The 21,133-nt window shown below is 36.0% G+C and overlaps 2 protein-coding genes across 4 annotated transcripts in view; one reads left to right on the plus strand and one right to left on the minus strand.

Moving 5' to 3' along the window:
• Positions 1 to 798: 798 nt before the first annotated feature.
• LOC121866048 lies at positions 799 to 9,919 on the minus strand. The gene is made up of 4 exons (XM_042365623.1): positions 9,327 to 9,919; positions 8,291 to 8,492; positions 7,369 to 7,575; positions 799 to 5,303 (listed from the first exon to the last, which is right to left on the minus strand). Exons 1-4 carry the CDS (start codon positions 9,449 to 9,451, stop codon positions 3,117 to 3,119), a joined length of 2,721 nt encoding a protein of 906 aa, XP_042221557.1. The 5' UTR covers positions 9,452 to 9,919; the 3' UTR covers positions 799 to 3,116.
• A 414-nt stretch (positions 9,920 to 10,333) lies between these two features.
• LOC121866049 (PDZ domain-containing protein 8-like) overlaps positions 10,334 to 21,133 on the plus strand; it is a 30,108-nt gene continuing 19,308 nt past the window's right edge. For 2 of the 3 annotated variants that reach the window (XM_042365624.1, XM_042365626.1), the window contains exons 1-10: positions 10,334 to 10,456; positions 10,839 to 11,151; positions 11,268 to 11,378; positions 12,608 to 12,800; positions 14,107 to 14,192; positions 14,969 to 15,193; positions 15,502 to 15,672; positions 16,315 to 16,512; positions 18,662 to 19,268; positions 19,567 to 19,976. In XM_042365624.1, coding sequence (XP_042221558.1) covers positions 10,915 to 11,151; positions 11,268 to 11,378; positions 12,608 to 12,800; positions 14,107 to 14,192; positions 14,969 to 15,193; positions 15,502 to 15,672; positions 16,315 to 16,512; positions 18,662 to 19,268; positions 19,567 to 19,976 — 2,238 coding nt within the window. In that variant the 5' untranslated portion in view covers positions 10,334 to 10,456; positions 10,839 to 10,914. The remainder of the gene's footprint in view (positions 10,457 to 10,838; positions 11,152 to 11,267; positions 11,379 to 12,607; positions 12,801 to 14,106; positions 14,193 to 14,968; positions 15,194 to 15,501; positions 15,673 to 16,314; positions 16,513 to 18,661; positions 19,269 to 19,566; positions 19,977 to 21,133) is intronic. The other variant, XM_042365627.1, reaches the window with a different exon arrangement.

Below are 21,133 nucleotides of genomic sequence, written 5' to 3' on the forward strand. Positions count from 1 at the left end.
AAAGAAATTGCTTCACTATTTTTCTTTGTGTAACTTTGAATTGATGCTAATTAATCATTTTCACAATGTCGGCACAGCTCTTCCAACTCAAATCTCTGCTCCCGACCCACCCACTCATTGTTCATTGGCTAAAACAAAAACATATTGCCCATTAAAAATACTCCTATCGCTATAGCCAATAAGAAACTCCCACTTCACCCCTCCACACATGCGCTGTAGACACTATATATATTACATCATTGTTAGGTGAGGTTAATACAGTAGGAAGTTGGTTCATCTTATTTTGTATAAACCATATAATGTAGCAGCCACTTTAAATATATTTGTAGGTAAACATTTATTTGTTAACAGATCAAGCATCAAAAAGGATGTCAGCTGAAGATGACAGATGGAAGTCCATTATTTATAACAAGAACAGCTCTAGACAAATAAAAATATGAAACTTGCAATACCCCATCATAATTTGCAGTTTTCTCAACGTGAGAAATAGTTGCCTTCAATGTAAAACAAATTGAAAGAACTGTACAGTATAGGTGGATTAGGTGTAGAAGCATCTTAAAGTATTTCAAAAGTTCTTGTGAACACTATACTGTAAAATCATTTACCATACACTGTACACTGAGTACAGTATAAAATTAGTGGTAGCTGTACATGCACTGTACTGTACAGTATTTAATTGTCATTATACAGTACTGTATTAGTACAGTACATTAATTATTATTTCTGCAGGCAAATCATTCATGCTTAGGTACATCAATAACTTTCTTTAAAATAAAATGAGGGAAAAAAACATAAATATTGTATGTGCTTATGAATTTAATGAAGGTTATCTAAAGATCACAACACATGTTTATAGCAGAAAAGTTCATGTCACTTTAAATTTGCCTGAATGAAAGATATAAAAACAAAAAACAGTACTGGACACTACAGTACTGTATGTGCAGTACTTGCCAACAGTGCTTAACAGAGAAATGACCGATCGCCCAAGTGGCTAACGAGCCAATCAGTGGTGAAGAGGATAAAAGTAAAAAGCATAGTACAGTACAGTACTATCTAATGTAAAAAATCGTATAAAGATAACTAAAAACCTGTTACAGTTTTTTATTATTATTATTTGATACCTGTATGCTGCATGATGAGTGCACTAAATATGCCCAAAAAATTACAGACAACTCCATGTAACTGAACTGGTAAACATCTACATGGGAATTACTGTATAATGAAAAAACAACTCATTCAAGTCTAAAAAATTCTATTGTCCAGTGTTTTTCCAGTGGTATACTGTACATATGCACCAAATATTTAATGTAATATATGAACAAAATATTTACAATTGAAATTGAGAACAAAACACAGTACTGTACAATATTTACAAAAGCAGTGCAGTAGTTATTTGAAAGAGCAGTACCATAATTATTGACATTCAAAATATCAAGAGTAATTTTAACTAAAGCATTTTGTGAGCAATAAAAGAACATTTTTACCACACCCCCAGCCCACCCATGCTTCAAACTTCCCATTGTGTGCAACAGTAACATAGCTGATGACCAATTCTTTGTCACCCTTGTCAAATTATACCTGTAATCTGATTTTTTTTTTAGTTTAACAGTAAAGTATTTGACTCAAGTAACTGATAATAAATATACAGGGTATTAGAATATTCATTAGATATAAAAATCCCTTATCTGCCTTTTACAAGTTAAAGTTATATCACAGTAAGAGTTCACATAAAAATAACTGGAAATGCACCCTTAAAGTACAGTATACAGTAGTATAGTACAGTACTGGTAACAGCAACAACATCCTGAGCAGTTATGGAGATACAGAAATGATGACTAGAACATTTTATCCATAAGTCTATTGATATCATTATTCTTAAGAAAGAAAGTTAATAAAAATTTTAAGAAATGAGACATCGCCTAAAGCAGGGGCCTAAGTGCCAAATATTCAAATTTGAGATAAGAATTTCCCATGACATGTGTCTATTTTCAATTCTATGTTGATTGGTACATTATACATCTTATACCCACAGCATGCTCAAAGCATGTGAAGCTAGGCTTGAAAAATAATTTCCCCAAGTCCTCATGTGGCTACAAATCCCTGAAAATTGACGATATCTCAAAATGTCAGATTGGCACATATGTCCCTTATTTTATTCTAAGTCTATACCCCTGTATATTTATCTACAGATTTTGTCTACAGAATATCTTCAATTTTCCAACACAGGGAAACTGATAAATTATCAAGATATCAAACAATCAGTTTGTTCACAGTCCTTAACAATATTTTAATCATATATTTTTACCAAGAAAATTGCTGAAATTATCAAGAAACCAAATTCAATATTATAAATAATAATAAATTGTTACACAGCTATCTATCCACAGCAGCAAGAATCACTTAAGTTCTTCTGTTCATTTAGTTAAGTGTTCCGAGTGATTCCCTTACCAAAACTTCTACACACAACCCCCTTTTAGGAACAATATCATTCACAATTTTACCTACACTTAGTTGCCTTTCACTCATTCTAAATACTACAGTATACCATCACCATGAATACCACTTGCTGCTCTGCTTTCTTATTATGCATGTGTTTTGCTCCTTCCTGGGTGGCAATTTCCTGATTTCTAGTACTTTCTTTGCCTGATCCTTTCACATCCTCAGGTGTTCCTCCCTCCATCTTACCATCCTCCTCTGAAGTGTACTCTTTTTTTCTTTCTTTTTTTTACCATCCTTTCATTTCTTATTCTCTCAATATGTCCATAGCATGCCCTGAACAGCTATTTCTGACACTCAGAACAATGTTAAACAATTTCCCACTTGTCCTGTATATTTTTAATATCTCCCATTCTTCTTTTCATTCATTTCTATCATATGGTTTTCAAATCATGAATCTCTCGTAACAAATTCTTTCCCTTCCCTAAGCGCTTTTTCTTTATCTAACCTAATGTAAACACTTGATCAACACATGGAGTCCCTTTCTTGAACTTACACACTATATTTATGTAACAACTCTCTTAATAATGACACTACCCAGCAGATGCAAAACTTATTCCTGTGATTTTTGCATTTTAGGACTGCAGTAGCAACTGCATTCCTCAATTTTCATTCTTACTTTACAAAATTCTAATATCATGACTCCACTGCCATGCCACTTTTGGATTGGCAACAGTACCACCAAAAAGCATTTTTACATCACCAGAATGTAGTAAAAATTTAGAGTGCTTTGGACACGACAAGTTCAGGTTGTTTACCTCCATCATTATCTCTACCTCATGCAAAGCTGAACAAAAATTTGCAGCTAACAAGGTAATGCCTGACTTGTAGTTATGAATGACCGTAAAGAGACAAGGGTTTTGGCTCGGATAAGCAATATCTATTTTGGGCTTTATACCTAAAAGTGGAACAGTAAGGAAATCAATCATTTGTATGTTGGAATTTAAATTAGCATCCCTCTGAAAAAAGTTAAATTCAGGGATAAGGTTACCAAACAGTAAAGAACTAAGAAGGCCAGCATTCTGATTCTGATTTTTTATATTACAAATACATAATTTAAGTTCAACACTTTTATCCTGACAAACATTGTAAACTGAATACATATTCATGCGTTCATAGGATAAAAGACGCAATGCTGCTTTCTTGGATCCCACCTCTAGTGTTAAGAAAAATAAGTCATTGTTTTCATCACCTTTTTCTTGCGCACTCTGTACAACAACATCCAGCTTATAGCGGATCAACTCCACTGATATATGTGTTTCAAGAACCTTCCTCAAGTGAATAGCTCTTAGAGGCCTACAGTTCCCAAACCCAATACTCCCTTCTTCTCGATGTTGCTTTAAAATCTCATTGTTTAAAACTCCAAGTCCAAAGTCTGCAAGAGCCATGTGAATGTGAGATGGTTCCACAGATGTCTCAAAGTTCTGGCATATACATAAGTTTGGCTGCAGGAGAGGGATATCATTGCAAGTCCTTGTTGGTGATATGCTGCTTAGTAGTCCACCAGGAGTCACATATCGTTCGACAAAATCTTTGTCATCAACTTTGCTTTTCTCGCCTAATAACTGCATGAGCATGTTATGTACGTCAATCATGCTGACTAATCGTCTCTCATTATCTCTTAAAATTCTCATCTGAACATCTCCTAAAAGATTTTGTACATCTTTTGGAACAATCATGAAAAAAAATGGATTGAAAGTTTCAACGTGTGCTTCTGGACTAGATTGAATAAACTTACCATATGTGCTTCCATGATCTGAAAAAAGGATGGTTATGGTGTTTTTCAATCCCACAGCAAACTTTGAATACTTAGCAAGAGGCTCATCTAAAGTTTGTACCCGTAAGCCAGTTTCATCATGAGCAACATCGGTGACAGTGAGTGTTAAAAAAGGCTGTCCTGATTTTTGGATAGATTCTTGATAAATCTGGACATATTCTAACATATAATCATGATGGTGTCGACCATTAAAGCACACAGCAGGTAGATCATGAAAAGGATCCTTCTTACCATTAGAATTAAGAATATCACAGCTAGCAAGTGTGAGATCAATGTCATCAATATTTGCAACAGCAAGGGCTCTCTTAAATTTTTGCCACAAAGCTGGACCATACAGTGTCTCATTCATTACTTTTAAGTCCTTGATTAATCCCCATTCCCAGTTCCAACATAAATCCTCAAGCCAGAGTGTCCTGTAGCCACTTTTCTTATAAAGACTAAATAGTTGTGACACTGGTAATGGATTTCTTGGAATATCATATGTGCCAAAAGGAATCTCTGTTGAATTTACATAACCCGAGAAAAGAGCCTGAAAGTTTTCATAAGTTCTCTGTTTCACTGCCTGGAAAAACTGAAAATCAAACACTCTGGGGTGAGCTCCCTCATAGAGGCCTTCAAACAATTCAACTGTATTTGGTAATGACCTGTAGAAGTGAGGTCGTGATAAGGAATCAATCATCACTAAATTTATATTCACATTAGGCCTATTCACCTTTGGATCTTGTGTAAACTTTTTAAACTTCCTTGGATAAAGAAAAAGTTGGGTATATGACTCAAAATAATCATTAGCAGAGTTTTCATCATATTGAGGTTGTCCCAAGTCTTTTAATTGTTCAGAAGTGTTCGAACATTTTATGAAAATAAAGCCAAAGTATTTTTCTTGGTTAATATGGGATTCAACTCTCCTTTTCAATTTATTCTGCACAATTTGTGTCCACTTAATCTTCGCTTCCTCTTCACTAAAAGCACCTATGTAATGATTTAAATTTGCACACTGTGGTGGGGACTTGCAGGATATACTTCCTGACTCCTGAAATTAAAAGCATTGTATAAGTATTTTTTTCCTATTCATAATTTTCTTAAATTTGTCTAAAAAAAAGGCAAAATAATACTAAACATAATCACAGGAATAAATATGGCATAAATTTTCTCTCAGTGTATTCAGGAGAATTTATTTTCTCCTAACTACTGTATAAGCATTTATTGTAAGGTGTTTTAAAAAGCACTGAATAGCTAATGCGTTAGCTTTCCCGGAGTGACACTGAATAGCTAATGCGTTAGCTTTCCCAGACTTTCATTAAAAAATACGACATTGTACTGCTTCTTGGGAATAACTGTTGTACAACACAGTCTTCAGAAAACAATAAAATTAGGAGAACTGTTATTTGGACACAATATGGAAAGAAATAGTGAAGAAAATATATTGAAAATTATGGGAAAAAAGGCAAAAAAGGAAAAAAGTCAATCAATCAACAATAAATAAGAATAACAAAAAAAGATCGGACCCGTTGTAAAGGTTGGGTGGTCTACGACTCAGGAAGTCCGGGGTGGGAGCTTTAAACCACATTACGTACGCTCTCTTCTCGCTGCAGCTGTTCGCATACATACACACGTAGTAAGACGAATTTCAGGTTTGTTTTAAGTTTTAATTTTTGCATTTACAGAACTTTAATCAACTTCTTCACCCCTTATTTAAAGTATCTTATGAGTAATGATATTATGGTTTTAATCATTTTTGAGTAATTATCAATATTGTTACACTTAAGTCACCAAATGCTAATGAAATCGGACAGCACCCACGTAAAAAGGGCGGAGCCTAAACAGGATTCAACTAGGCGCAATCCTTTCCAAGTCTTTCACGCCATACACTTTGTTTTAGGTCCTATCCAATATACTACCGTATATAGTATTATTGTTATTATTATATATCACAGTTTTTTATTGCCTTAAATGCCTCCAACTCTTCAATATTAATCAAAATATTCTCCATAAGCGGCCATGGTCCGTGTTATTTTTACCGGGAGAAATCACTGATTGGTTGTTAGCTATTTGTGCTGCTTGGTCGCTGCGAAAGGCTAACGCCTCATCGAGGCGTCAGCTCAAGTGTCATGCGCACAAGTCAAAAGCAGCGTTTGTGCATATAGAATAGCTAACACGTTAGCTATTCCGTGCATCGAAAACGCCTTACAATAACCGCCTTATATAGAGTGAACAATTGTATATCAAATGAGCCCCAGTCCAGCTAAGGACCAAACCAACCTAACTAACATAGGGCCCTTTAGGAGTGAGGTTCACTAGTTCCAAGTCTCACTAGAAGTGGGCACCAATCCTAATGGTTTATCTCAGATTGGGCCATACAATTGGTCACAGCCATCATGAGTATCAAGTGCAACAAGCCTTAGACAAAAGTACCTATTTTAGACTCAATTTATACAGAAGTGGAGTCTAGACACCTAAATCCAACGCTATCAGTGGTTCTCTGCAGCACACTTTTAGAAAATAAACAAGAGTCTAGATTAGAGCAAATAAGACGAATCTAAAAATCAAAACTTTTTTGGAGCAGCAAATCCAGAGGAATATATCACTCTTAAAATTAATTAACAGCAATTAATAAGAAAATAGTTATTGTTTACCTAAACTCCTTCTGCAAACCACAATTTTTTTATTAGCAAAACAACTTGAAATTATGTACTGTATACTGTATATCTGGAAATAGAGACGTTAAAGTAGTTGGTGTCTATTAATTACTGTGATACAAGGCTTTTTTATACATAGAATTGGCATTCCAAGAATATTGTCATGTAGAACTGGCTCTAAAGAAGATAAAGACTTCTCATACAGTATAAGAAATTGGTACTAAGGTAACATAAATTGTCTCCACACAAAGAACTACCATCAAGGTAGTAGAGAAAATGTGAAAGTGGGTTTTGTAAGCCTGACAGCCAATTAGAGGCACAGTAAATACATCACAATGAAAAATAAGTTTCCATACACAAGGAGACAGTGTGACCAACATTTTTTCTACCTTTCTCTTTCCTAATAGTAAAGAAAGAAAACCAATCTACAGCCGATGTTTTAACATAAAGGTTACTTACCGAGACACAAAAAGTGACTTTTGTTTGATGGTTGCAGCCCTGGGGTTTGCTGCTAAAGAACAAATTTTGCACAAGTGAACACAGTCCACGTGGTGGAGGAAGGTGACGACATGAGGTGGAATGGGAGCCCAGGTGGCGAAAAGATTTTCCCAGATGTGTTTTAATACATGTCGGTACATCGGGTTCCTCGTTGAGACTTCCTAGTGACTGAAAATTAAGACATTGCAGAAAAATTTTTGATTATTTTGAACCTACATTCCACTGAAACTTGTTATATTGACTTTATTTAAAATATTACCAGTACAGTGCAATATTGAGAATGTTACAACTTTTACTGATTGCATACAATAACTCATACTCATATGACTGACTAAACTAGAATAGGTTTGGCTTTAAATATTCATGTCAGGATTAAATACCATCCATATGTCCCTTACAGAATCCATCATAAGAGTTAACATGAGATTCTTTTAATTTTAATGTCCTTTTCAATGATACCCAAACACTGTACAGTAGTGTATGAGCCAAATAACTGTTAAAAACTCTGCTGCCAAACAACAACCTAACATTCATGAAACTGGTGGTAAATATCCCTGATGACAGACACATGTACTGTAATAAAAATAGCAATCGCAGTATGAAAACAAAATCAAGACTTTCAACTTTATTCCTAAAGCTTTGAGACCTCCTTTTCAGACATTTATCCAAAAAATAAGATGATGGCTTCTGAAACATCTTTGTGAAGCTATAGATGTACAGTGTTATGAAACTTTCTACTGTACATACACAGTGACATGTACCCTGCTTAATGTCTCCCATTTATTATTGTTTCATTATTAAGTCACATCTGTCAAAAACAGATGTCCCTAGAAATGATGTCATAAGTACAGTACTAAACTGTATTGTATTGTTAATAACCTACCTGCATGACATTGACATTGGTTAGTCTTGGAGGTTGGTCTAGCTGCAAGGCTCGCATAACTTGTGATATCAACAGCAATAACGACAACAGAATTGAAACCAGTACAGTACGCTTTCCTGGCTGGAGCCTACGAGGCTTGATGGTGGTTGGGAGGATGGTGTACATATCCCCGCCATTGTGAAACATGATGAAGAAGTTACAGCTGGAAAAAATATCTTAATTAAGGAACTGTATTGTACAGTACTCAAGAGTGTCTCATTTACTTGTAGATAATAAAACTGCACAAACACAATTATTTGGGGACATGTTTCATCAAGGACTCTTAAACTACTATGAACTACACTAGGTACAAGGAATCAGACTGAAAAATTTACAGTTTTATAATGGGAATACAACATAGATACAGTTCCAATTATCCAACTATGCCAAACTCCTTTAAGTGCCAGATGATATTATCTGAAACCAATGCTGCAAAAAGGCAATGCTACTCGAAGGATGTAACTGCGCTAAATATTGGTGATACTTTTATTGTTTACTTTTATCCTCTTTGCCACTGATCTGCTTGTTAGCCACTTGGGATAAAACTTTACCTGTAATGTTTATCCTAAGAACAAAGATTTTCAACAAAATTTCAGACAAATATAGTACCTACAGTACCTATACAGTACTGTATGCTGTATTACGGAAAACAACCATGAAAGCTGTACAAACATTTTAAAGTTTTAATTATTGGGTTTTTTAATATTTTCATGATCTGACCAATTATTAAAATAAGGAATTTTTCTTTACAAAATCCCACCGGTTAATAATCGTTTTCATCCCAATATGTATTTCAGATTTTCTGCCATTATCACTAGGATTCTTTTTTTAGGTTAGGTTAGGTCAATTAAAAAACACCAATATGGGAAATTGGGATAAAAACGATTTTTTACCAATCCATCAAACTTATGCTTTAGGTGGACAAGAAAACCAAAATATTACCTTATAATGAAAAGCCCAAAGAATATTTATCAAGGTCAAAAATATAACTACTCACAGGTGGATCCAAATACTGAGCTTGGGGGTGATGAATGATACAACTACATAATCTTTTGTAGAAATGGCGAATGACATTAATTCCTCAATGAGAGGTTTATGAGCCGCCAGAGTAGTTGTTTGCATGTCCCCAAAGGTGACACCATGGCAGAGGCTTCCTTGTTCCTCACACGTACTGTACTCTCCTTTGTCCTAAGCCACGGGTGGAGACTCGTATGATATCTTCTAGTTACAAAACTTTTAATTTTACTTTTATCCTTTTCACCACTTGCTTGGTTTTATGTTTTATGACTTTGGGTATTTGGCATTCTTTATATTAAATCAATCCCTAGGCGAACCTGGCTTAAGAGTAACTTTACAAATGACTCAGGCAGCAAAACTCAAGTCTTGGTAAACCCCTACTCAATCCCCAGCTCGGGCCAGGACATGTAAGAAGGCTTTCCTCTCGTACTAACTCTGGACAGTAATGTTCATAGAAAAGAACAGATCAACCGGACCTAATGGCTAGTAAGGTGATGGGTGGCCAAACAAATAATTAATGACACATTGAACAATATTATCAACTTCTCCAGCTGTGGCTTAGGATATAGTCACGACTGACTCCCATCGATCATGTCTATATAATGCCAGTGGAGTCGTCCTGGATTTGTTATTATGGAATAATTCTAACATTTACATTTGGAATATGATCACTTAGAAGCTACGATGAATACATTTTAGTTGTTATCTTATAGCCAGTATCAATACTTCAGACGATGCCACAGTCAACACTATCCGAACACTCGAGCATTTGTTTACTGGGTTGTATACAACAGATAATTCTGTTTAAATAAATTAAATTAAATTTCATTTAATACTGAATAGCTTGTCTGAACCCGAAAGACACTCTGGCTAAAATACAGCAAACACTTGCCTTTATATTTTATATATTTATATATGATTTTATAAATAAATCTTTGATGCGAAACAATATGCATCAAGTGTCATTAGTTGTGTTAATGTATCGTTCAGGTTGGTGGTGCCACCTGTCGGCGAGGAGAGCAACTCGTGGTGGTCATCGTCTGCACGTCAGCTGTGAGGATGGCGGACCGTCTCTGACCCGACGCTGTGTGTGTGTGAATGATTAATGAGGTGAGAAACTGTTCACATTGTATTTTTTAAGTGAGTTGTATAGGTTATAACATTAATTTCCATGTATAAGTGGTAAAAAATAATTAAGTAGAGTAATTAAGAGGGTTATGAGATATCAGGCATATTTTTTACCATACTCTTTGATATTGACATAAGCTAGACATGCAAAGAGCTTGTTGGTGTTGGGTGTTCACACGTGTTCCTGGGTAAACTAGCTTGCTGTTGGAGAGTAATGTGTCTTCATTTTGTGAATAACGGAATTAAATTTCATGGTTTTAATGTTGCTCACTAATAAAGGAGTATGACTCATGACCAGTGATTCACATATTGCACAGGTTGACTTACTATACCACTGAATTATGACCAAGTGATATATTTTCAGTGAGAATGAATATCAGTGGATCCAAGAGAGAACAGTAACTACGTAAAATTAAGTCTGGCCATCAGCTGTCATCAGAATGCTTGGTATTCTACTGTGGAATATTTTTGTATTTGCTGCGGGTGCTATGAGCATAGTGGTATCAGCATGGTGGTGGATAATGACACAAAAGCTGCCAGAACCAGAAGCCAAGAAGCCAACTGTAACAGACACCAGCTTGCCTGAGGAACTGGTGGACAAGCTAAAGCAGGGAGATGGGTTCCGCCGTCGAGAGACCTGCCTTGCGCTCAACTTGATACTCCAGTTCTTTTTCCAAGTAAGATAAATCTTCCCATTTTACTCACTGTAGAATAATATATGACTTCTGTCTAGTGTGATTTTCTTTTTAAATGTCTTATGCGTATTAATTAAAACATGTTTGTTAATCCTCAGGAAAAGCGTCATGAAGCTGGAATCATGCGATGGCTCACAAACATTCTTACTCTAGAGTTTAATGATCTGTTGAAACATAAAGCTCTCTCTAAGTTCATCCATAACATGCAGGTAAGAAAAACTCACTTCTGCGGGATAATAGAATTGGTGAGTGACAGTTAAGGTTAGTACCGTACTCTTTCAATGGACAAATGGTGAAATGGGCATTTTTTATTTGATAATTTGATTAACCCCTAATGTACAGGGGTCTCCTCTGTGATGAATAAAATCATCTGGCATTACCCAAATAAAATATTAAAAGTGGCATCTTCATAGTGAAAGGGTTAAATGAGGGTGTATTTTAAATATGTACTTTTGCTTGCCTTTACTAACAGTGTACTTGAATAATTTGAGCAAAACCTGTTTCACATTTGTACCACAATCTGTATACATATGTTCAGATTCTGTCAGCAAGGTACAGTACTCTACAGGCAGACATTCAATCACTGTATTTTTTCTGTAATCTTCATCTGTGAATGAGCATGTTACTTTACTGATAGGAAAAGTGAAATTTCTTGAGTACAGTGCCAGCCGTGTTGTGCCTCCATGTGTACCCCCCTCAAAAAAAAAAAAAAAAAAAACCTAGTGTACAATTGCCTATACTGTACAATAGACTGCGTATAATGGGCTGAAATTTTTTTGTCAGTCAAAAAATCTATACATTAGTCAGTACAGTTTGGTAAAGTAACCTGATAGAATACTCTACTGTGAAACACCAACATTGAATGATCTGTACAAAATTTATGGATGATAATTTCTTGGGTTAACTAAACCCCTCTATACCATACTAAGATTCTCAAGAGAAGATTTCCATATTGCAACCTTTGACCTTCAAGGCTTTTGTATTCCATTCTCATAGCCTCCTTCTTTTGGCAAATGGATGATGAACAGACCAGATATTGTAGCATAAAAAATATGGTTAGGAGAAAGAACTGTGTGATACTGTACAGGTATTTGCATTAAAAGTAGATTGAATCATTACAAAAAAAAATCGTAAATCATACACTCATTGTTTGTCCAAATTGTCATTTATATCGTGTCAATAATATAATTAGTGTACAAAAAGGAATTCAGGTTAAGGATTCATTTTGTATGCAGTACAACATATGCAAGTTGAGGATATATTATCAGTGCCCTATCCTATCACTTAATACACTTGTCTTGCACAAGTCTCCCATATCAAATCCTCCCTTGCCTTTCTTTGAGATTTCTTTTCCATTTGATCTACCTCACACGATATTGGGAGAAGAGAGAAGATAGAATACAGAAAGGTAAAATCACTATTTATACTAAAATTTCAGATTCGAGACTTGAATCTTGGAACAAACTTCCCAGTTATTCGAGCGGTCACAGCTAAACATGTAAATCTTAACCCTGATACTGCAACTCTGGAACAAATTGATATCATGGCAGAAGTGGAGTACAATGGAGGGATCCAGTTGGCTGTTGATGCATCCTCAAGGTTCTCTAAGGCTGCCATGGTTAAGATAAAAGGTTTGTAACTTTTCTTTAACTACAGTATTCCCTAACAATACTCTACTACTTTAGCTTTTTTCTGTACGTCATGTATGATATGATTTAAAGAGGGTTAATTAATTATATATCAATAAGAAAATAATTGGGTTTTTCAAGTGTCAGACTTCTTGTAGTTTTTAGATTTATTTATAAATACATTGGCTTAGGTACTACCATTATATTCAGAAATAAATAAAAAATCTATGTGCCAGTACTGTTGCTTTTGACCAAACAGAAATCTATGTATACAGTACAACACATCCGCTGATAATCCTTGGTCCGCGTACTGGTTGTCTATTACTGTTTCGAGAATTGTAAACTCTTGGAACAATCTGCTAGAGTTTTGTGACAGCACTGAGTGTGAACTCTTTCAAAACCAGACTAGACCAACACTGGTGCAGGTACAAATACATTCTGGAGCCAGTACATACCCAGTACTTGCCAACAGTGCATAACAAGCCGATCAGTGGGGAAGGGAATAAAAGTAAAAAAGTAATGTAAGCTTCTCAGGCAAAATGTTCTTTACATGAACCATGATGTGATGCATTGATACCACAATGCTTGGTTAGGTGTTAGATGATGGTGTCCCTCAAAATTTTTCTCAGTTTGTATCTTACTGATGTACTGTACTGCACTGTGTACTGATCAATTAATCTTCCTTGATCCAGGGATTTTTTAATCGTAGTGTTAGTGAAGTGCAGATCCAATTATAAGTTGGCAGTCAGTGGGAATAAAGGTTTTGAATTAAAGTCAACTTTCTGCCTCATTTACATACAATTGTAGGGTCTCAGTTGTTTCTATTTCATGACAAAACAACATACATATATAGCATTTCTCACTGTTGATTTTTTTTTCATTCTTGCATTTCTTTGTATTTATTATTATCACAGTGTTGTTATTATTATTATTACCATTAATATTTTATTTTACTTTTTATTATAAATTTTATTTACTATGAATTATTATTATTATTATTAAATTTTCGCCCCCCAGGCCCCGATGTGGGTCAGTGACCTGTGCCCAGGTGGGCTAATCCCCTTAAAAAAAAAAAAAAAAAATTTTGAGTAATGCAACCCCTCCATCACTTGAGGATGCTTGTACTATACCTGTATAAGGAAAGTCTTACATGTTTCTTTGGTTATGGAAACACTTTTGGTATAATGCAGAATTCATGGAAATGCTGTATTAATGTGTGAATTTATATGACTGCTGTAAGTTACCATTTGTCTTTATAGCACTTGATTAATCATTGTCATCACTAAGAGAGGCCATTTTTCATGGACAGTTGTTCATCTTTCTGGTAATGGTCGACTACAGTTTTCTAGGCACCCCTTCACCCACTGGAGCTTCTCCTTTTATGAGGAACCTCAGGTAAAATTAATTTTTTATTAATTTTTACATTTGTATTTATATCTAATATTTGTCATATTTGTCCTCTAGTTCCAGGATTCATTATATGTTCATTACTATTTAGCTACAATTGAATATGACAAGATTATGTTCCCTAAGAAGCAACAGGGTAGTGACCTGACCAGCTTTGCAGACCAGTGGCTTACTTTAAACTTGGGTTCAGTGGCTGTGATAAGTAAAGTTTAGTACTGTACAGTAAAATCTATATTGACCTTCAAAAGAGCTGGTGCTTATCTTAAGAGCAATGTTTTTTGGAATTCTTCTAATATTGATTTTTTCTTTTGTACATATTGCTACACATAAATCTGCTGACAAAGTAGCAGCCATCATTTGATGGATGCTATTGAAAGTGGTGATATTTGTAAGTCATTTTTTTAAATCCTTGATGAGCTTAGCAAATTACAGTCGAGTGGTTACAGTGCTCACCTTCTCTTCCGTCAGCTGGTGGTTCAATACCCAGGCACTTCCAATTCACCCAGCTGTTAGTGAATACCTAACTTTACAACTTGGGGAAGTGAATGTGGTTGAGTACAATACCGGCCATGATGCCTCCTAGTATACCTGAGGCTTAGTATACAATGTCCTTAACAGTCAGTCATGCCTATGGGTCCCACTTTCATTTTTCACTTTTTTTTACTCTCTATAATCTTACTAAAGAATATTGACTTCCAATTCTTGTACATACACTCAAGTAACAAAAGAATTTAATTACAATTTATTGGTTATCTTCTTTGAAGGTGGAATTTGAGGTTTATTCAAGCCTTGGTCTTCACATTCCACGTTTCAACTCAATCATCATCTCTCAACTTAGAGGAATACTGAAACGCAAGCACACCCTGCCATATTTCAAGTTTCGAGGTCCACCACTCATCAAGAGGCTAACTCAACCAATCAACGAAGAAGGTTGTTCCGTCCCCTCAGGAAGATTGACTGGCAGTATTGTGAAGTGCACGAGACTGCAGGTGCAGTAATTTAACTTTCTACAGTGTTTTATTTTTATGACAATATTATTATAGTACAGCATATTTAAATTGGTTAGGCTTTATGGAATAATGTTTTTCAAAGGTTTCTTCTTTTATTAGTTTTGTTTCAGGACATCTATTTTTCCACTATAATTCATATACAGAAAACTGATGAAAAATACTAATCTACGATATCACTATAGTTAACAGTGAATTTACCTTTCAATGACTATTACTACAAAATGCAATTGAAATACACATGCATTGAAATAACATATTAAAATGTTGGTACACTGACTACCTTGTAGGCTGCCCTAGTCCATGAGGTGATGTACTGCACTGTGATACTGAGTGAAGTTCCTATTGTGTGTGCTGTGGAAAAGCCATCAGGGATGTGGGCAATCCAGGACATAACCCTCAAACGTCCCCAGGGGTCATCAGCCGGTATTTTGTTGCGCAATTCAGACGAGGGCACACAGGTGAGTTATACTTGTTAGTGATCCTCTGTTTTTAATTTAGGTCTGTATAATAATCCTGTTTCATACATTGAATACCAATATACAACTTGTGAGCTGGATTCTTCTTCTTGTCTAATTCGCCTGCATTTTTGTTAGAAATCAGTCACCAGTCAAGTTAACTATTTCAGCTAATGTTTGGGTCAGTTCATGTTATTTCAGGAGCACAGTCTTCATTTGGCATATACAGTACAGTAGAAAAATTATCCCAATATTAGTTAATCTTACAATACATTGGTATTCTTTTCAGTGGTCAGATTTGGAGTAGTTTATCCCAGTTTATAATAATTTCAGCTACATAAGCCATAAACTCCTTTATCCCCAACCTCTTCAAATTCTCATAGTTATACCCATACCATTAGCTGTGTACGATATTACTATGATGAGATAAGATGAATCATTGGTGAAATCACTCATTGATCTTGTATCCTGTGCACTTCCTCTCATATTCTTACCTCCCCAAAACAAAATCATAACTGTTGTCTACTCTTTCTTCTCTGCTCTTGTACCTTGTATATACAGTAGATGCAATTGAATTATTTTTTTTCATTCATTATTGCAATAACTGACATAGGTGTGAGTCATCCATCATTATTTTCATTACAGATGGTAGAATCAGTACAGCAGAATTCTCCAGCCCACACAGCTGGTCTCAGAAAGAATGACATACTTTTAGCTGTTAATGGAACATATTTGAACTCTGGCCAACAAGCAGCAAAGTTATTCTCAACAAGCAACATTAATGGTGACAGCAATAGTATCACCCTGAGAGTGAAGCGACTTGTTGTGCCTGAGCCCAGAAAGGTTAGTTATAAACATTATGCTGTACCAGCGGTCTGCTTCACATCTCCTTTTTATGTTCATATAGGCTGATATAGTGCAGTGGAGTCTCAATAATTCACAAAATACGAGTACATATTCACGTTCTTTATTTCACGGGTACTTCTATTACTACTGTACTGTGCCCCTTTTATAATTTCACAGTCAAAATTTCATAATTCGCAGCCAAGCACCGACGCCATAGTGTTTGCTTATATAAGAGACCATAAAAGTTGTAGAAATGTCATTTTATTGCTCTTAATTTGCCTTGGAAATAAAGAAAATATACTGTAATATGTTTATCACTTCAGTGTTCCAGTGTGATTTAGAAATAAAGAAATTATAATATAAAACTATAAAATAAGAAAATTTAAAAGTATTACCCTGTACTGTAGCTGCTTTAGTTGATACATAATAGGGTGACAGTATTGCTTGGCCATGATGAGCTTCAGGCTTCTTCCTTTATGTTTTACTCAAACTAACTTTGTCATATTAGTAAGATACCTGTACTCCCAATTGTGATATCTTTTCCTATCTCCCTTGTCCCTATGTACAGTAGCTGACTTAAGTATATTATGGAGTTACTCGGTTCAAAACAGAAGATAATATAAATAGAAATGGAAGGTGATCTTGAAGTCCCATTTTATGATTGAGTCAGGATTAAGTGACTTAGCAATACCTCCATGCATAGCTTTATGGTGCTGAGGTGTGCCGGATTTAGGGGATTGTTCTGATGTAAAGTTTTGTAATTGGTGTCAACAAGTATATGGAGGAATTACAGTGTCTGCATTTATACTTGGCAGTAAAATTGTTAAAACTACCAAGTGACTGTCATACAGGAGCCTCATAAAGTTCAACAATTACAGTATACAGTACAGGGGGTCCCCCAAGTTCGCAGATTTTTACTTTGCGGTTCTCGGTTATTCGCGAATGACACCCTGGAAGTACTCAAGAATGTCTGTGGGTAGTTTTAAAGTTGCCGACACTTTTGCGGCTGGGACAGGGAGCCATTCGTTCTCGGGGCAGTAATTTCCTTTACCTGCATTGTAAATAATTATGTGTGTGTGTGTGTCTACACACACACACACACACAAAATAATACTGGGAAAATACTCTCACAAATAATCAGAAAGAAATTTATTTAAAATGTGACAGTCGACCCTCAAATCCGTTCTCTATTGCAGTACTTTATTAATAGACCAAGGATGGAGGGTAGGCTCACATTTTTAATAAATTTGTTTCTGATTATTTGTGAGAGGATTTTCCAATTATTATTTATTAGTATGTGTTTTGTGTGTGTGTCTACACACACACACACACACACACACATATATAATACTACAGGTAAAAAAATAATTATCCTAAGGGCAAACTCATAAAGGGAATACTGTATACATTTCTTTGTACACAAGTAAAAATGTACCCCCTCGGTCCGCAAATGTTATTCGCGGATTTGGTGATTTGGGGCCATTTTGAGAACCTAACCTCGCGAATTTGGGGGGGGGGGGGCCTGTACTGTATTATTTTATTTTGTAAAAAAAAAATTCTCATTTGCAAGTCAGGTCCCTGTGGCTCTTGGGCGTGACATAATGATGGCTTACTGGCCATACTGATTTGCTCAGTCCTGACTTGTTCATAAAATGGGACTTTAGCATTCATCCTTTATTCTTCTAAAATAAATTATGATTACTGTACTGTATTTATTCTTTACATGTACTGTATACTAATACATTTTATTAAATTTATCTGATTTGTGAAGACTAGTAGTGTGAGAGTAAATAATTACCTTAAAATTAGCCTTTGTACACAAATCAGTATTGTACAGGTATACAAAGTGCCAAAATATTTATATTATGGAAAAAAAACATTAAAATCTGTATGGTTTTAGGGGGTTCCAGTTTTGGGCTATATAAAAAACCATTCAATTCATGAATTTGATATTTGGGAAATATTTGCCAAATGTATTTTCCTTTGAAAATTCATTTATAATGCCATTATTCCCTGAACCTCACCTAATATAATAATTTTCTTCATCTATAGCTTCATTGATCTGATAGTAGAATTAGATTTCTTAGTTTTATCAGTAGAATAATGCATTCTGTTTGTCTCACTAACATCCCACTAACTTCTTCAGATGATAGCTGAACAAAGAGCCGTTGGTTCTGACGGTGCTTCATCGGGTGTCGGGGAGGATACTTCAGGTAGACTCCACATAGCTTCCAGTGGCCAGTCCATTGTAGCACCTTGCACTGCCAACAGTAGTTATAGTGGAGAGAAGTCTTCTAGTGCCTGGGTAGAGACCTCAAGTAGTGGTACCTCCAGTTGTATTGGGACCAGTGATGCCCGTGGTGGAGGAAGCTTATCATGTAGTAGCAGCCATGGTGGTGGTTGTAGAGGAGGTGGCAGTGATGTAGGAACTACTGCCTCTCTCTCAGTCGGTGGTGGTAGTAGTGTTGGCGGTAGCAGTAGTCGTGGTGTTGGTGGTGGTAGTAAAGGTATTGATCATATAGGTACCTCCCCCCATGTTGGTAGTGGTGGATCAGGAGCTTCATTAGGTAACACCAGTGGTGGTATTGATGATGATGGTGGGCCTGGAGGATCACGTGCTGTTAGCCCCTCTCACTTGCTTGCTGGGATAATGGGGACCTTCAACGGAGGCCGGCCAGCTAAGCACCGCTCTCTGCCAGGCTCGCCTGTCCTGCAGCGCACCAGTAGGAATCGTATAAGCTCAACACGAGATGGTAAACATACACACAGTCTTGTTTTTTATTAGCTACTTAAACATTTTACATGTGGTGTGTTGGCATAATGCTTAGTTTTGTTTACGTAGTGATAATGCATTTTTTTGTGTAGTTCATATTGTGTAGAAAAGTATTTATTTTCCTTATTCTGTACAGTATTTCCTGTAACTAGGTATAGTAAGTAAGTAAGTATAATAAAGTTTTTTGTTATCTTTTACAAACACAGCTAATTGCCACATTCACTTTTCCTTTCTTAATAATTTCTTATGATAAATAAATAATACAAGTGTTCTTGCAGGTGATATCAGTGGGAGTGGAAGATCAACACCTGACTCAAGCCACAACAGTAGTCCAGAGCTGAAGCGTAAACTGTTGGACCTGCACACACTTCCCACAGATTCTCGACCAATTATAACCAATCAGGACAAATCTCCTGTAACTACTGCAGCCAATAAAAGCCTTCCCCGACCTTTAATAGGGATCAACCAAGATAAGTCCCCAGGTTCCGGTGTTGTTAATCAGAGTTTTCCTGTGTCTCAACCTGTAAATGAGAAGCCACCGTCAAACCAAAGCAGCAAAGCAGGGACTCCTACATCACCAGACATTATGATGATTCCTAATCCAGAGCGACGAGTAATAAGAAGACATGCGGGGAAAGGCAGAACACATTTAAAAACTTTGCAGACACCATTTGTTGATGGAAGTGGTGTAAGTATTAAAAAATTTCAATGTGAAAAGCTCTTATTTCATATTTTAATTGCTTATTTTCATGCATTTCTACTCAAGAAAAACCTTTAAAAAAATTCTGACACAGTAATCACTCAATATTTGTAAAGGTTAGATTTTTGGAAATTGGTGTAAATGTTAAATCATCTAAAGCTAATTCCTGAAGGCTGTAGGAAAAAGTAAGGTAGACTGCTCCTATGAACATCATGGTGAAGGTTCATGACTGACAAAAATAAACATACAAGTGCAATAACAAGGGCAAATCCAGGGGGGGTCCTGGAGGTCCGGACCCCCCTTTTCACCAGAAAATTCAAATACAGTCTCTCCTCGGCTTACGAACGGGTTCCGTCCTGACGACTAGGTCTAAAGTCGAAAAGGAGAAAATATTACTGTACATAGAAATTCTAAAATGGGTGTCTGTTTTTCTTCTCAGCACCACGAGAACTCTCACTTTTATGCTTGCCAGCCATTTTAAAGGGAATTACAAACGAAAATTTTGTCAGTACACAGCGCAATCACTAACGTCGGGACTCGAAAATACGTAATGTGAAAAATATTTTATACAACCATGGCCGTCGTATGTCTGGGTTGTCGTAAGCCGAATATGTCGTAAGTCGAGGAGAGACTGTACTTTTCTTTAATGTAATATTGTACTCAGACATTTTTGTATTGTAAAAAGTATTTATTATTGACTTCAGAATATCTCCTAATATCAAGTGTACATGGCTTCAAAATGCCCATGATATTGGTCAGATTTCACAAAATTTTCTGGGGGTGGGGGGTTTACAGCGCCCGCCCAAACCCCGCAGCTGGGTGGGCTCGCCATGTTCCCCCACCCACAATTCTGGATCCCCCCTTTTGATATTCCTGGATCTGCCCCTGAATAAGCATTTTAGTCATTAATAAGAAATATGCTGTAATGTGTAAAAATCCATTTTACTCACAATTCCTGATAATTACAATGGTTCTTGAGTTGGCTATGAGGATGAAGGTGATGTTGGAAGATGGGTTAGAAGATGTGGGGCCCACCTGAAGATCTCTTGGTAAGGAAGCCCACAAGAGGCTGCAGAAGTGGGAGGAGATCTGAAAGTGATTTTAGGATCATAAAGATCACCACTGGACCCAACAAAGCTTAGAAT

Source organism: Homarus americanus, unplaced genomic scaffold (assembly GCF_018991925.1).
Source record: "Homarus americanus isolate GMGI-L3 unplaced genomic scaffold, GMGI_Hamer_2.0 scaffold4854, whole genome shotgun sequence".
Classification (NCBI taxonomy): domain Eukaryota; kingdom Metazoa; phylum Arthropoda; class Malacostraca; order Decapoda; family Nephropidae; genus Homarus; species Homarus americanus.